Genomic DNA, 17,851 nt, shown 5'->3' with positions numbered 1-17,851 from the left:
GGGCGTGTTTTAGGTCTGGGGGGTTAGTAGCCAATGGCTACTAGCCCTGAGGGTGGGTACACCCTCTTTGTGCCTCCTCCCAAGGGGAGGGGGTCACAATCCTAACCCTATTGGGGGAATCCTCCATCTGCAAGATGGAGGATTTCTAAAAGTTAGAGTCACTTCAGCTCAGGACACCTTAGGGGCTGTCCTGACTGGCCAGTGACTCCTCCTTGTTTTTCTCATTATTTTCTCCGGCCTTGCCGCCAAAAGTGGGGCCTGGCCGGAGGGGGCGGGCAACTCCACTAGCTGGAGTGTCCTGCTGGGTTGGCACAAAGGAGGTGAGCCTTTGAGGCTCACCGCCAGGTGTGACAATTCCTGCCTGGGAGAGGTGTTAGCATCTCCACCCAGTGCAGGCTTTGTTACTGGCCTCAGAGTGACAAAGGCACTCTCCCCATGGGGCCAGCAACATGTCTCGGTTTGTGGCAGGCTGCTAAAACTAGTCAGCCTACACAGATAGTCGGTTAAGTTTCAGGGGGCACCTCTAAGGTGCCCTCTGTGGTGTATTTTTCAATAAAATGTACACTGGCATCAGTGTGCATTTATTGTGCTGAGAAGTTTGATACCAAACTTCCCAGTTTTCAGTGTAGCCATTATGGTGCTGTGGAGTTCGTGTTTGACAGACTCTCAGACCATATACTCTTATGGCTACCCTGCACTTACAATGTCTAATGTTTTGTTTAGACACTGTAGGGGTACCATGCTCATGCACTGGTACCCTCACCTATGGTATAGTGCACCCTGCCTTAGGGCTGTAAGGCCTGCTAGAGGGGTGTCTTACCTATACTGCATAGGCAGTGAGAGGCTGGCATGGCACCCTGAGGGGAGTGCCATGTCGACTTACTCGTTTTGTCCTCACTAGCACACACAAGCTGGCAAGCAGTGTGTCTGTGCTGAGTGAGAGGTCTCCAGGGTGGCATAAGACATGCTGCAGCCCTTAGAGACCTTCCTTGGCATCAGGGCCCTTGGTACTAGAAGTACCAGTTACAAGGGACTTATCTGGATGCCAGGGTCTGCCAATTGTGGATACAAAAGTACAGGTTAGGGAAAGAACACTGGTGCTGGGGCCTGGTTAGCAGGCCTCAGCACACTTTCAATTGTAAACATAGCATCAGCAAAGGCAAAAAGTCAGGGGGCAACCATGCCAAGGAGGCATTTCCTTACACATATCAATTATTGTTTCGGACATCCTTGCTACCAAATTCTAATTTGGAAAGCATGTGTAGGGCGGGGCTTTGTCACATGCAAAAACTGAAAAGAAGGCAAAAATGAATTTGGAAAACATCTAACTATGGCGCTAAACAAAATGCAGTATGATTTCTAAGGAAAAACCTGTAACGTGTTCAAGTAGTTTTTTCAATATATGTTTTCAAACTTATTTGTTATTTCATATAGAATTTGATATGGTTGACATCAGGTCAACCACATTTTGAAACGTGTACGTTTTACATTTCTAGCACGAGTTTCTTGAATTTGGCCTTCAGGTACACATTAATAATACCATTTATTTACTCATATTTTATTAATAATGTTGGCTCTCTAACACTACAATGTGAGTAACAAATATATTTCAGATTAAAGGCCTCTATAAGTCACAAACATCACATTTGAGAATCAGACAACTCATTGCTCCATTTAGAACCTAAAATCCATGCATGTCAGCGTCAGAAAGGTTCTAATTAGCTTAAAAAAGTTAGTACAGAAAAAAAAATCTCCTGCCGATTCAAAAGGAAATCAGATAACGTCATAGGCATAGGTAGTGTACCTATTGAACCATTATACCTTAAGCTATTGCTGGCTAAGCTGGTAAGCACGGTTGGTATTAACTAAAAAACCGGTTATAAGTTTCATTGCACAAGGTCTTCCTAGTCAATTCTGACAACACAATTTATACTTAAGCACAGAACTGGGCAAGAAACGGCAAAATGGTGAGATGAGAAATATGAAGCACCACCTTAAAGACAAGTAACACAATTCAAAAGTTCCAATGTATACAACACATTACAAAATAGCTAACCAAGATGGAGTCAAGCTCTGGACTTCGAAAAAAAAAAAAAACACAGCATGACCTTGGGAGAGTCTAAAAATTACATTCTCTTTAACAGTCAGTGAAAAAACAGAGGTTTTTGCCCCTGCATTACTTCCACAATGATAGTCTATCTGCCTGTTTCTGTGGACAGTCCCTTGCTGACACTGCATCCTGGATTCAAGCTCAGCAATCACGGTAAAGGGTACTATATGAGGCCCTCTTGTCAAGAACAAAGATTCCTCTCTACAAAAGAAACTAGCAAGTCCAAGGTCAGAGGATCATATTAAAATGATTCTCACCAAGGTCGTACTGGATGTCTACATCTTGTGCAGCAAAAGGACCACCCTGTAAATAGGTTGTGGGGGAAGTTTGGAGTGGAGAAGAATATAAAAGAAACCAGGGAAACATTTGCTTCAAAATGCATCTCTTCTCAACCAGGAATAGCAAAAGAATACATCTTGAGAATGCCAAGCAATGAAAAGGAACCATCACATCATCATTGTGAAGCCACAATATACGTACAACCATCTATTTTGTTTTTGATCTTTCTACAAATCCAGAACAAGTGAATGTCCCTACCAACTGCTCACAGACAGAGTTCCCTCACCACAAGTCATATAAACTCAGCTGTTTTCTCGATAAACATGTTAACAAAACATGTTTGCATGTTAACCCGAAGGACAGACTTGGACACCATGAAAAACACTGACAGGGCGAAGATTTTTGTGTAGATAGCTCTGTCTGCTTAAGGCCAGAGATCATAAATGTGACGAGATCCCTACGCAGAGCTCCACCCTCCAGGTTAGGTGGATATATTGAAACATGTACCATAATGCAGTAGTTGCCAGCTCATCAGTCCAGTTAATGTTCAATCATTCTACAGAACTGACAACCGCCAAAAGAACACAGTTTATTTGTTGCTCAAATAATGAACTTGATTAACTAGTTGGGACCTTAAACTACAGATGTTTTATTAAAATAACATTCTAGCTATTTAAATTAAGCCCTTACCTCCATTTAGTGCACTTGAAGAGCAATGCCAAAACACCCTTTTCAGTATAGCATGTAAGATTAGAAATATATATTCAGAGTTGTGTTTTTACAATGGTGGTTACAGTGCTGTAAAATATGGGCTTTTACTTTTTTAACAGATGCATAAGTGTATTCGCTCTATCCCTTTACTGCACAGTATTAGGTATTTTTTTAGAACAATTTAAGGTACAAAAATAAACGACTAGAAAAATGTAAATACTTTACTAAAACACACTTTTATCTGTGTTCCTTGATTTATAATGTTATCCTCAGTAACACACAAGATCAGATGTTATCAACAGTTACCTGACAGACGTATCCAGGGTCGGCGATAATTTCCTCTGCCTTCTCTAACAAGCCTTGTACCAGTAAATGGAACGGAGACTCTTTGACCACGCTCAAACACTGAAGACACACAATAGCAGCTCTTCGTACTTCACGTACAGGGCTCCGTAAATTAATCAGCAAAGACACCACTACTACATTGAAAAAAGAAACAAAAAATTCAAGTCACTGCTTTATTAAGAAATTATTCATGTTAATAAAGTATGTGATATAGCTGAAAAACAAACATCAACATGTGGGTTTTCTAGGACTTTGACTGGGAGTTGAAAATATATGCTGATCATTCAAGTGAGAAAGGAAGATGATAGAGAGCCTGAAAGCTCTGACCACTTATGACTACAAATGAAACCTTGATGCGGTCATTCTGGGACATATGAATGGAAGCTAGTGGGACTTAAACAATGACAAAGAAATATTTATGGTTATTTTTGTGCATGCCCCAAAACACTTTCCATTCGATTAGATGAGCATAAATCACCAGTGTACCACTGTTGTGAGGTCATGCAACTACTATATGGAGATAAAAATAAACAATAAATTCCATGAGAGCTGCTACCAAATGTGCTTGCTGATCTAAGTTCAACTGCTGAGATTCAGCTTATATAGACTAGCATTTGGTTTCCTCAACAGAAATCCAAATCACCTCGAATGAGGAGACTGTGCCCATCTTTAACCTGAAACCCTAGAATCACCTTAGGTTGGCTCTTACCCTGAATTGCGCACAGCTGATTTCCATATTCCAGTTAGGCTCTAAGGAGTACTCAAGAGCTTTCTAGAATGAGAGAGTAACTACCTCCCAGAGCTGTTCAATAGATACAGGACAGGCAAATTCTCCAAAAGCAACCTACTGATTGTACCAGACTGTCTTAATTATAGTGAACATAATGGGGACAGACTATTATTCTAGCGTGCAACCATTCGCAACACCCTTCATAAAACACTGCAGTAAAGAAAATCATAGAAGTCTGAATAAACTGAACACACAATATTTTCATCTTGCAGTTAACCCATTTTTCCCATTTTGTTAACTACAGACATCCTGACTGCTATTGTAGTTGATTCATTAGGGTTTTTACTCCACTAGCCTGTTAAGTTTCTTTGCTCAATAAAGGCTGTTTTGGTGACAAAACGAGTCAGCTTCTTTCAACAACAAACGGCAATGCCTGAATCATGGACAACCTCACTTTAATGAAACAAAAGGAAATATCCTTCCAGATACCTTGGAGTAAATCAAAATTATGGGTTCACCCGCTGCATGATGGCGTCACTGAAGTTCATAAGGGTCAGTTTGAAAAAGGCAATTAGCAATGCAGCAAAATTCATAAAGCGCCTTTTCCATTTAAAAAATAATGTTTATCAGTCTAGTCATTCGGCTTGGAAAAGCATCCTGTTTACAAAAATCAAGATTTTTGGCCATCCATTAACAAAAGGCAGAGCCAGTATAACGTACGAGGACACCCACATGGAATCTGCAATGTTGCACACTACAACCAACATCTTTAGTGTGCAATTAAAGCCTGTGTAAGGCTCTAAGCAACAAACAAAAAAGTGTACACAAAGAATTGTCGTGTTGGTTCTTATTATGGTAATAATAATACTGGTTTTGGGAGACAGGATCACATGGATTGTGGCTACTAGGGGGGGGTGTCTGCGGTGGGCGTTTCACGGTGGACTCTTGCTGACAGATGTCACAACAAAGGACATACTGCTTTGTCTGTTTGTATCGACCTAGCCACCAATATTGTGATTGTAATACTGAAATTGTAGCCACCACACATGCATCGGTAGAAGCAACACCCTCATGCGCTGCTTTTACTAACCCAGGTCTTAGTTCTTTATTGGGAATTGTAAGGAAATGCCTCCTTGGCATTGTTACCCCCTGACTTTTTTGCCTTTGCTGATGCCAAGTTATGATTTGAAAGTGTGCTGAGGCCTGCTAACCAGGCCTCAGCACCAGTGTTCTTTCCCTAACCTGTACCTTTGTTTCCACAATTGGCACACCCTGGCATCCAGGTAAGTCCCTTGTAACTGGTACCCCTGGTACCAAGGGCCCTGTCATTCAGTGTGTGTTCCTCATTTATTGCCTGTGTGTGTACAACAAATGCTTAACACTACCCTCTGATAAGCCTACTGCTCGACCACACTACCACAAAATAGAGCATTAGAATTATCTCTTTTTGCCACTATCTTACCTCTAAGGGGAACCCTTGGACTCTGTGCATGCTATTTCTTACTTTGAAACAGTGCATACAGAGCCAACCTCCTACATTGGTGGATCAGTGGTGGGGTACAAAACTTTGCATTTGCTGGACTACTCAGCCAATACCTGATAACACGATTAAATTCCAAAAATTGTCATTAGAAACTGATTTTTGAAATTTGAGCTATTTTTCTAAATTTTTAAAAGTCCTGCTAGGGCCTTGTGTTAGTCCCTGTTAGCATTTCTTTTAGAGTTTAAAAGTTTTGTAAAAGTTTGAATTAAGTTCTAGAGATAGTTTTAGATTCTTAAAAAGTATTCCAACTTTTAGAAACATGTCTACTGCAGAAGAGATAGTGATGGAACTCAACCTCCCCCCTTACCTGCATCTTAGGATGTCAGAGTTAAGCTCTCTGCAAAATCAAAAAGATTAAAACTGGTTCAAACCCTACCAAAGTACAGCTCCAGGAGCTTTTGGCAGAGTTTGCTAAAAACAACCCCTCTTATGATACCTTCCCAGAGGGGGAAGCTAGTGATGTGGCGGAATTCCCACCCCCACTCCTAGTTAGGGAGAGCAGGGTTTCTCCAACCCTGTCTCCACAAGTGATAGTCAGAGATGCTGCTTCTCTCACAGGAGAGTCCAGCAACTCTGGAAGCATTGAGGGCAGCCTCAATGAAGAGGACCTCCTGCTAGCCAGGATGGCAAAAAGATTGGCTTTAGAGAGACAGCTCCTAGCCAAAGAAAGGGAAAGACAAGAGATGGGTTTTGGTCCCATCAATGGTGGCAGCAATTTAAATAGGGTCAGAGATTCTCCTGACATGTTAAAAATCCCCAAAGGGATTGTAACTAAATATGAAGATGGTGATGACATCACCAAATGGCTCACAGCTTTTGAGAGGGCTTGTACAACCAGAAAAGTAAACAGATCTCACTGGGGTGCTCTCCTTTGGGAAATGTTCACTGAAAAGTGTAGGGATAGACTCCTCACACTCTCTGGAAAAGATGCAGAATCCTATGACCTCATGAAGGCTACCCTGATTGAGGGCTTTGGATTCTCAACTAAGTACAGGATTAGGTTCAGGGGGGCTCAAAAATCCTCAAGCCAGACCTGGGTTGATTTTGTTGACTACTCAGTCAAAACACTGGATGGTTGGATTCATGGCAGTGGTGTAAATGATTATGATGGTGTAGGAAGTTGGCTCTGTATGCACTATTTCAAAGTAAGGAATAGTATGCACAGAGTCCAAGGGTTCCCCTTAGAGGTAAGATAGTGGCAAAAAGAGATAATACTAATGCTCTATTTAGTGGTAGTGTGGTCGAGCAGTAGGCTTATCAAAGGAGTAGTGTTAAGCATTTGTTGTACATACACAGGCAATAAATGAGGAACACACAGTCAGAGACAATTCCAAGCCAATAGGTTTTGTTATAGAAAAATATATTTTCTTAGTTTATTTTAAGAACCACAGGTTCAAATTCTACATGTAATATCTCATTTGAAAGGTATTGCAGGTAAGTACTTTAGGAACTTTGAATAATTACAGCAGCATATATACTTTTCACATAAAACACAAATAGCTGTTTTAAAAGTGGACACAGTGCAATTTTCACAGTTCCTGGGGGAGGTAAAGTATTGTTAGTTTTAGCAGGTAAGTAAATTACCTACAGGGTTCAGTTTTGGGTCCAAGGTAGCCCACCGTTGGGGGTTCAGAGCAACCCCAAAGTTACCACACCAGCAGCTCAGGGCCGGTCAGGTGCAGAGGTCAAAGAGGTGGCCAAAACACATAGGCTGCAATGGAGAGAAGGGGGTTCCAGTCTGCCAGCAGGTAAGTACCCGCATCTTCGGAGGGCAGACCAGGGGGGTTTTGTAGGGCACCGGGGGGGGGGGGAGACACAAGTCCACACAGAAAGTACACCCTCAGCAGCGCGGGGGCGGCCGGGTGCAGTGTGCAAACAAGCGTCGGGTTCTCTGTAGGTTTCAATGGGAGACCAAGGGGTCTCTTCAGCGGTGCAGGCAGGCAAGGGGGGGGCTCCTCGGGGTAGCCACCACCTAGGCAAGGGAGAGGGCCTCCTGGGGGTCACTCCTGCACTGAAGTTCCGTTCCTTCAGGTGCTGGGGGCTGCGGGTGCAGGGTATTTTCCAGCCGTCTGGACTTTAGGATCAGGCAGTCGCGGTCAGGGGGAGCCTCGGGATTCCCTCTGCAGGCGTCGCTGTGGGGTCTCAGGGGGGACAACTTTGGTTACTCACAGTCTCGGAGTCGCCGGAGGGTCCTCCCTGAGGTGTTGGTTCTCCACCAGTCGAGTCGGGGTCGCCGGGTGCAGTGTTGCAAGTCTCACGCTTCTTGCGGGGATTTGCAGGGGTCTTTAAATCTGCTCCTCTGTAACAAAGTTGCAGTCTTTTTGGAGCAGTGCCGCTGTCCTCGGGAGTTTCTAGTCTTTCTTGAAGCAGGGCAGTCATCTGAGGATTCAGAGGTCGCTGGTCCTTGGGAAAGCGTCGCTGGAGCAGGTTTCTTTGGAAGGCAGGAGACAGGCCGGTAGGACTGGGGCCAAAGCAGTTGGTGTCTTCTTTCTTCTTCTGCAGGGGTTTTCAGCTCAGCAGTCCTCTCCTTCTTGTAAGTTGCAGGAATCTAAATCTTTAGGTTCAGGGAAGCCCTTAAATACTAAATTTAAGGGCATGTTTAGGTCTGGGGGGTTAGTAGCCAATGGCTACTAGCCCTGAGGGTGGGTACACCCTCTTTGTGCCTGCTCCCAAGGGGAGGGGGTCACAATCCTATCCCTATTGGGGGAATCCTCCATCTGCAAGATGGAGGATTTCTAAAAGTTAGAGTCACTTCAGCTCAGGACACCTTAGTGTTAAAACAATGTGTCTAAAACATGGCTAAAATAGCTCTACAACAGAATATGCAGGTCGCTCTGTCACCAAGGAGGTGGCATGGTGTCATGTGACTAAATTAGTCAGATGATGTAAAATGAAAATGTCACTTACCCAGTGTACATCTGTTCGTGGCATCAGTCGCAGTAGATTCGCATGTTCTGCAATAGCTCGCCATCTGGTGTTGGGCCGGAGTGTTACAAGTTGTTTTTCTTCGAAGAAGTCTTTCGAGTCACGGGACCGAGTGACTCCTCCTTTTGTCTCCATTGCGCATGGGCGTCGACTCCATCCTCGATTGTTTTTCCCCGCAGAGGGTGAGGTAGGAGTTGAATTGTAGTAATAGTGCCCATGCAATGGAGTGACTAAGTATGCACTTATTTAAGGTTGAGATGATACATATATAAATAATTGAAGGTAACTTCCAAACTGCTACAGGCTCCCGGGGAGGCGGGTGGGCACATGCGAATCTACTGCGACTGATGCCACGAACAGATGTACACTGGGTAAGTGACATTTTCAGTTCGATGGCATCTGTCGCTGTAGATACGCATGTTCTGCAATAGACTAGTAAGCAGTTATTTCCCCAAAAGCGGTGGATCAGCCTGTAGGAGTGGAAGTAGTCTGAAATAATGTCCTTAATACAGCTTGACCTACTGTGGCTTGTTGTGCGGATAACACGTCTACACAGTAGTGCTTGGTGAATGTGTGAGGCGTAGACCATGTGGCTGCCTTACATATTTCTTGCATTGGGATGTTTCCTAGAAAGGCCATGGTAGCACCTTTCTTTCTGGTTGAGTGTGCCCTTGGTGTAATGGGCAGCTGTCGTTTAGCTTTAAGGTAGCAGATTTGGATGCATTTAACTATCCATCTGGCTATACCTTGTTTTGAAATTGGGTTTCCTGCATGAGGTTTTTGAAATGCAATAAAGAGTTGTTTAGTCTTTCTGATGTTCTTTGTTCTGTCAATGTAATACATTAATGCTCTTTTGACATCTAATGTATGTAGTGCCCTTTCAGCTACGGTATCTGGCTGTGGAAAGAACACCGGAAGTTCCACTGTTTGATTTAGATGGAACGGTGAAATAACCTTTGGCAAAAATTTAGGATTGGTCCTTAGGACGACTTTATTTTTGTGTAGTTGTATAAAAGGTTCCTGTATAGTAAACGCCTGAATCTCGCTTACTCTTCTCAGGGAAGTAATGGCGATGAGAAATGCCACCTTCCAGGTTAGGAACTGTATGTCGCAGGAGTGCATGGGTTCAAAAGGTGGACCCATAAGTCTAGTTAGGACAACATTTAGGTTCCATGAAGGAACAGGTAGTGTTCTTGGTGGTATAATTCTCCTAAGGCCCTCCATGAATGCTTTAATGACTGGTATTTTATATAGGGAAGTTGAATAGGTAGTCTGCAGGTATGCAGATATTGCTGCAAGGTGAATCTTAATGGAAGAGAAAGCTAGGTTAGATTTTTGTAAGTGAAGCAAGTAACCCACTACATGTTCTGGAGTTGTGTGTAATGGTTGTATTTGATTAATATGGCAGTAGCAAACAAACCTCTTCCATTTACTTGCATAGCAGTGCCTGGTGGATGGCCTTCTTGCTTGTTTTATGACTTCCATACATTCTTGGGTAAGTTGTAAGTGCCCGAATTCTAGGATTTCAGGAGCCAGATTGCTAGATTCAGCGATGCTGGATCTGGGTGTCTGATCTTTTGGTTGTGCTGTGTCAACAGATCTGGCCTGTTGGGCAATTTGATGCAGGGTACCACTGATAGGTCTAGCAGCGTTGCGTACCAGGGTTGCCTTGCCCAAGTTGGTGCTATCAATATGAGTTTGAGTTTGCTTTGACTGAGTTTGTTTACCAGGTAAGGAAGGAGAGGGAGAGGAGGAAAAGCGTAAGCAAATATCCCTGACCAGTTCATCCATAGGGCATTGCCTTGGGATTGTTTGTGTGGGTATCTGGATGCGAAGTTTTGGCATTTTGCGTTCTCCCTTGTCGCAAACAAGTCTATCTGAGGTGTTCCCCAGAGTTTGAAATAAGTGTTCAGTATTTGGGGGTGAATTTCCCATTCGTGGACCTGTTGGTGATCTCGAGAGAGATTGTCTGCGAGTTGATTTTGTATCCCTGGTATAAACTGTGCAATTAGGCGAATTTGGTTGTGAATTGCCCAATGCCAAATTTTTTGTGCTAACATGCTTAACTGCGTGGAGTGCGTCCCTCCCTGCTTGTTTAGATAATACATTGTTGTCATGTTGTCTGTTTTGACGAGAATGTATTTGTGAACTATTATTGGTTGGAAAGCTTTTAGTGCTTGAAAAACTGCAAGAAGTTCTAGGTGATTGATATGCAGTTTTGTTTGATGTACGTTCCATTGTCCTTGTATGCTGTGTTGATCGAGGTGTGCTCCCCACCCTGTCATGGAAGCATCTGTTGTTATTACGTATTGTGGCACTGGGTCTTGGAAAGGCCGCCCCTTGTTTAAATTTATGTTGTTCCACCACAGAAGCGAGAGGTAAGTTTGGCGGTCTATTAACACCAGATCTAGAAGGTGACCCTGTGCTTGAGACCACTGTGATGCTAGGCATTGTTGTAAGGGCCTCATGTGCAGTCTTGCGTTTGGGACAATGGCTATGCATGATGACATCATGCCTAGGAGTTGTAATACCATCTTTGCTTGTATCTTTTGTGTTGGATACATGCGTTGTATGATGGTGTTGAAATTTTGAATTCTTTGTGGACTTGGAGTGGCTACTCCTTTTGATGTGTCTATTATGGCTCCCAGGTATTGTTGTACCTTGCGTGGCCGAATCTTGGATTTTGTGAAATTGACGGTGAACCCTAGTTTGAAGAGGGTTTGTATGATATGATTTGTGTGATTTGAGCACTCTATTAACGAATGGGCCTTGATTAGCCAGTCGTCTAGATATGGGAACACATGTATTTGCTGCCTTCTGATGTGTGCAGCGACTACCGCTAGACATTTGGTAAAGACTCTTGGTGCGGTTGTTAATCCGAAAGGCAGTACCTTGAATTGGTAATGTATTCCTTTGAATACAAACCTTAGGTATTTCCTGTGCGATGGGTGAATTGGTATATGGAAATAAGCATCCTTGAGGTCTAAAGTTGCCATGTAGTCGTGCAGCTTTAGCAATGGCAATACTTCTTGTAGTGTGACCATGTGGAAGTGGTCTGATTTGATGAAAGTGTTGACTACTCTGAGGTCTAGGATTGGTCTCAGTGTTTTGTCCTTCTTTGGTATCAGAAAGTACAGTGAGTAAACTCCTGTGTTTATTTGTGTGTTTGGCACTAATTCGATTGCATTCTTTTGCAATAGTGCCTGCACTTCTATCTCTAGGAGATTGGAATGGTGTGTTGTTAAATTTTGTGCTTTTGGTGGTATGTTTGGAGGGAACTGTAGAAATTCTATGCAGTAACCATGTTGGATAATTGCTAGAACCCAAGTGTCTGTAGTGATTTTCTCCCATGCTCTGTAATAATGACCTATTCGTCCCCCCACTGGTGTTGTGTGGAGGGGGTGAGTGACATGTGAGTCACTGTTTAGTAGTAGGGGTTTTGGGGCTTTGGAATCTTCCTCTATTTCTAGGGAATTGCCCTCCTCTATATTGTCCCCGAAAACCTCCTCTATACTGTCCTTGGTAACTGGACGGTGTGGCTTGTGAGGTGCTGGCTTGTGTGCTTTGACCCCGAAACCCCCCTCGAAAGGGCGTTTTACGGAATGAGCTGTAATTCCCTCTGCTCTGCGGGGAGTAGAGTGCGCCCATGGCTTTGGCAGTGTCCGTATCTTTTTTGAGTTTCTCAATCGCTGTGTCCACTTCTGGACCGAACAGTTCTTTTTCATTAAAAGGCATATTGAGAACTGCTTGTTGAATCTCTGGTTTAAATCCAGACGTTCGGAGCCATGCATGCCTTCTGATAGTTACAGATGTATTAATTGTCCGTGCAGCTGTATCTGCAGCGTCCATGGAGGAGCGGATCTGGTTGTTGGAGATGGCCTGTCCCTCCTCAACCACTTGTTTTGCCCTATTTTGGAAGTCTTTGGGCAGATGTTCAATGAGATGTTGCATCTCGTCCCAGTGGGCTCTGTCATAGCGCGCAAGTAGTGCCTGGGAGTTCGCGATGCGCCACTGGTTTGCAGCTTGTGCTGCGACTCTTTTACCAGCTGCATCAAACTTGCGGCTTTCTTTATCTGGGGGTGGTGCATCTCCAGATGTGTGAGAGTTGGCCCTTTTCCTAGCTGCTCCTACAACAACAGAGTCTGGTGGCAGCTGTGTTGTGATGAAAGCCGGGTCTGTAGGAGGCGGCTTATACTTTTTTTTCCACCCTTGGTGTGATTGCCCTACTTTTGACCGGGTCCTTAAATATGTCTTTTGCGTGCCGGAGCATACCAGGGAGCATAGGCAGGCTTTGGTAGGAGCTGTGGGTGGAGGAGAGTGTGTTGAACAGGAAATCATCCTCGACCTGTTCTGAGTGGAGGCTTACGTTGTGAAATTGTGCTGCTCTAGCCACCACCTGAGAGTACGCGGTGCTGTCTTCTGGTGGAGATGGTTTTGTAGGGTATGCCTCTGGGCTGTTATCTGACACTGTGGCGTCGTATAGGTCCCATGCGTCCTGGTCTTGGTCACCCTGGCTCATGGTGGTGTGAGCTGGGGAGTGTGATGGCGTTTGTGCTGGTGAAACGTTAATCACGGGCGGAGGAGAGGGTGGTGGTGTAACTCTTTTCACCACTTTTGGTTGTGGTACTTGTTCCGCCTGGAACTCCAACCTTCTCTTTCTCCTAATGGGGGGAAGGGTGCTTATTTTTCCTGTCCCCTGCTGAATGAAGATACGCTTTTGCGTATGGTCCGCATCAGTTGCTTGTAGCTCTTCCTCAAACCTATGCTTCTGCATTTGGGAGGTTAGCGAGTGCTCTTCTGTATAAGAGCCTGAAGCTGGGTCGCTTGCAGTTTGTTTCGGCGTCGAAACTGTGTCTGCGTGTTTTTTCGGCTCCGAGGTGACTTTTTTCCTTTTCGGTGCCGAAACCTCTCGGCGTCGATCTGTTTCGGTGCCGCTGTCTCGGCGTCGAGCCGTGTCCACACCGGCATCTCGGTGTCGAGGCTTGTCTCCAGCACTTTCTCGGTCCCGAGAAGGCTGCGTGCCGGTGTCTCGACCGGAGTCGGACGATCTCGGCACTGTTTGGGCCTTTTTCGGTGCCGACGGTCGGTCACCGATTTTATGGGTTGAGCCATGGCCTGGTGGCAGTGGCGTCCCCTGGGCCTTGTAAATGTTTCTTTGTGTGGTTTTCGACGTCTTACTCACGGTTTGTGTATCGTCGAATCCTTCGGAGTCTGAGTCTTGGATCGAGAAGGTACCTTCCTCTTCCTGTTCCTCGAACTCCCGTTGGGCTGTCGGTGCGGACGCCATTTGAAGTCTTCTGGCTCGACGGTCTCGGAGTGTTTTTCGGGACCGGAACGCACGACAGGCCTCGCAGGTGTCTTCGCTGTGCTCAGGTGACAGGCACAGGTTGCAGACCAAGTGTTGGTCTGTGTAGGGGTATTTATTGTGGCATTTGGGGCAGAAACGGAACGGGGTCCGTTCCATCGGCGTTCCTCAGCACGCGGTCGGGCCGACCAGGCCCCGACGGAGGATCGAAAAACTACCCCGAAGGGCACCGGAGCTCTTCGATCTTCGATGCGGTGTTGAATCTAAGTACGCCGATCCCGAACGCAACAATACCGACGAAAATCTTCCGAAATTAACTATTTTTTCCGTTCCGAAACTCGGAGCGACAGGAACACGTCCGAACCCGATGGCGGAAAAAAAACAAATCGAGGATGGAGTCGACGCCCATGCGCAATGGAGACAAAAGGAGGAGTCACTCGGTCCCGTGACTCGAAAGACTTCTTCGAAGAAAAACAACTTGTAACACTCCGGCCCAACACCAGATGGCGAGCTATTGCAGAACATGCGTATCTACAGCGACAGATGCCATCGAACCTAGTGTTACAATTAATTGAACTACTCCTTTTTCAGTATAGATATTCTAGATAAACATGTTGAGCATCTACTGTAATGCAATGCTCCCCAGTGCAGAAGTTAACAGAGTGGCAGCAAACATTTGATAACATGGTCAACACCCACATTTTCCTCATGTGTGCCGGACATTAATACACTGTTGGTTGTTCAAAGTATATATCAAAAAACAAACAATGGTGGTTATTTTGAACATTGCGGTGGGGCCCGCCATGCCGGCGGTAGCGAAACCCGCCAGCCTGCATGGCGGGCCACACCACCACATAATGTACCCCTGGAGGGCCACCATAGGCAGCCCTCACTCACCGCCAGGCTGCCTCAGTCTGGCAGCTTGACGACGGTCTGTATCATTATCCGACAGGGCAGCGGTGCTGCCCCCCGGATAATGATCCCTTAGCCACCAGCCTTTCCCTGGAGGGTTTCCCCGCCAGGGAGAGGCAGGCAGATGGGGTGCACAGGGGCACCCCTGGGGGCCCCTGCACTGCCCATGCACTTGTCATGGGCAGTGCAGGGGCCCCTGTGTAGTGCCCCATCGTGCAGGTCACTGCCCGATTTACGGGCAGTGATCTGTGCGATGGGTGCAGCTGCACCCGCTGCACAGAGGCATTGGCGGCGGCTCCTTGTGGAGCCGCTGTCAATGTCCCGGCCAGGTATTCCTCTGGGCTGGCGGATGGAAACAAGGTTTCAGCCCGCCGGCCCGGAGGAATGTTCACAATACAGCCGGCGGGGTTCAGGGGGAGCTGGCGGTCGCTAGGTTCATTATGAGAGCCTATATCTGTACAAATGACAGAAATGGCACATTGTAGGAATGTATCCTCTTTTTTGGCATGGTTACCCCTATTTTCTGCCTGTCAGTGTGTTTGACTGTGTCTACTTGGATCCTGCTAACCAGGGCCCCAGTAGTTTTGATCCCTCCTCTAAATTGTACCTTTTTTCCCCACTATTGGCATACTGGTGACCCCATGTAAGTCCCTAAAACATGGTACCTAGGTACCCAGGGAATTGGGGTTCCAAGGGATCTCTATGGGCTGCAGCAGTTAATCTGCCAGCCATAGGGAGCCCATGCAAAGGGTTCTGCAGGCCTGCTATTGCAGCCTGCGTGAACCGAGTGCATATACCCCTTTTCACTATAGGTCACTACACCAGGTCAGTGTAAGTCACCCCTATGGTAGGCCCTCTCAACCCAGAGGACATGGTGCAGGTACCTGTGTGTGAGGACACCCCTGCACTAGCAGAGATGCTTCCACAGACTCCAGATCTATTTTCCTGGACCTTGTGAGTGCGGGGACGCCATTTTACATGTGTACTGGACATAGGTCACTACCTATGTCCAGCTACATAATGGTAACTCCGAGTCTGTGCATGTCGGAATCATACCCCAATGCTGTTGCAAGTATTAGAAGTATGATTCCATGCACTCTGGGGGCTCTTTAGAGGGCCTTTAGCATTGCTACCACCAGTCTTGCAGGGTTTTCCAGGCAGCCCAGCTGCTGCCACCCCTCAGACAGGTTTCTGCCCTCCTGCAGCTTGATCTGATCAAGCCCAGGAAGGCTGAACAAAGGATTTCCTTCCGGAGAGGGAGGTAACACCCTCTCCTTTTGGAAACAGGCATGACTGGCTTGAAAGGGGTAGCCACTGGTGTTTAAAAGAGTACATTTGGTGCCCACTGTGCATAAACCAGTTCACACAGGTTCAGGGACCCACAGTCCCTGTTCTGGTGCGAAACTGGACAATGGAAAGGGGAGTAACCACTCCCCTGTCCATCACCACCCCAGGGGTGGTGCCCAGAGCTCCTCCAGAGGGCACCTGGGTTCTGCCATCTTGTTTCCAAGGTTGTCAGGGAACTCTGGGAGCATCAGACTGGCCAGGCCAGGCAGGTGACGTCAGAGCCCTCTCCTGATAGGTGCTATGGTTAGGAGACCAATTCCCCTTTCAGGGCTATTTAGGGTCTCTCTCTTGGTTGGGTCCTCAGATTAAGCTTGCAAGACTCCAGCAGAACTCCTCTGCAACCTCCACTTCGACTTCTGGCTACTGGAACCGTGACTGGACCCTCCAAGAACCGACAACGCTGCAATCAACAAAGATGACTCTTCAGCAACTTTGTTTCCAAGTCTCCTGCCAGCTTTGCAACATTTCTCTGGCCGTGCATCCTTAGAAGACAGCAACTCTTCAGCTTGCAAAAGAAGGAATCTCCCTTGGAGTGAAGGAGTCACTCCTCTGCAACCACAGGCACCTACAACAAGTGACGACCGGCTGCATGGATCTTCCCTCATCTTGAGATGCGTGGATCCTGCATCACAGGTGGTGCTCCGGAGTAGTCCTTTTGGTCCTCTCTGCCAGCTGTCCAACTTTGGTGGAGGTAAGCCTTTGCCTTCCCATGCAGGACAGTAACCCCGTGCACCATGTCTCTCGCACCTGCCAAGGCTTGTTTGCATCTCCTCCAAGGGATCTTTAGGCACTGTGTAGCTCCAGCCCCAGCACTCCATTCTGCTAAGCACAGCCTTCTGCATGGTTCTCCAGCAGGGGGGGGCTCCTCTTTTGTAGTGCTGCGTGGGCTGCTTCTGCGACTCCTGTGGCTGCTGCCTCTGCTCCTTTGGACTCTCTGCGACACTGAGGGTCCCCTGTGACTCCCCCTCCTGGGCCTTGCTGGTCCCCGGCAGCACCACTTTTCCACTAACTGCAAGTTTGCCTTTGCCAATGCCTGTTGGTAGAATCCTGCACTGACACCAGTCTGCAAACTTCAGTCCAGTGTTGCACACCTTCTGCACCCTTCAGGAACTCTCCTTCGGCTCCAGGGCTGCAGTACTGACCTGTTCTTCAGCACCGTCGACCAACTCCTGCAACCACAGCTGGGTGGGTAGTAGCTCCTACTCCTCCTGGAGTACACTGTGACTTTTGGACTTGGTCCCCTATCTCCACAGGTCTTCTTTCTTCAGGAATCCGCAGCTGGTTCTCTTGCAGTCTTGTCTGGGTGTCTTTTTCTTCTTTTCCTCCTTTTGGGTGACTAGGGGAAAAATAGTGATTTACTACTGCATTCCTGGTCGCTGGGGGTACTGTGTTACTTACCTTTGTGGTTTTCTGGTATTCCCAGCTCCCATCTCTACACATTCTACTTACCTAGGTTGGGCTCCTGTGTTTGCAATCAATTTATTTAGTGTATGGTTTGTGCTCCCCCTAGGGTCACTACTGGTTATTGCCATTTCCACTGTTTTCTAACCTGTTCTATGCCTGTTTCTGGTTACTAGTGAATATACATATTTAGTATATTACTTACCTCCTTATTGGAGGCTTGCCCTTCTAGTATTTTGTGGT

General features: G+C 46.3%; 1 protein-coding gene across 1 annotated transcript in view; it reads right to left on the bottom strand.

The window, feature by feature from the left end:
• Positions 1-17,851, bottom strand: part of HEATR1 (HEAT repeat containing 1) — a 710,058-nt gene that overhangs the window by 401,368 nt on the left and 290,839 nt on the right. The window contains exon 21 of the mRNA XM_069234483.1: positions 3,407-3,579. Coding sequence (XP_069090584.1) covers positions 3,407-3,579 — 173 coding nt within the window. The remainder of the gene's footprint in view (positions 1-3,406; positions 3,580-17,851) is intronic.

The sequence above is a fragment of the Pleurodeles waltl genome, chromosome 5 (genome assembly GCF_031143425.1).
Source record: "Pleurodeles waltl isolate 20211129_DDA chromosome 5, aPleWal1.hap1.20221129, whole genome shotgun sequence".
Taxonomy (NCBI): domain Eukaryota; kingdom Metazoa; phylum Chordata; class Amphibia; order Caudata; family Salamandridae; genus Pleurodeles; species Pleurodeles waltl.
This window is presented reverse-complemented; position numbering and strand designations above follow the sequence as displayed.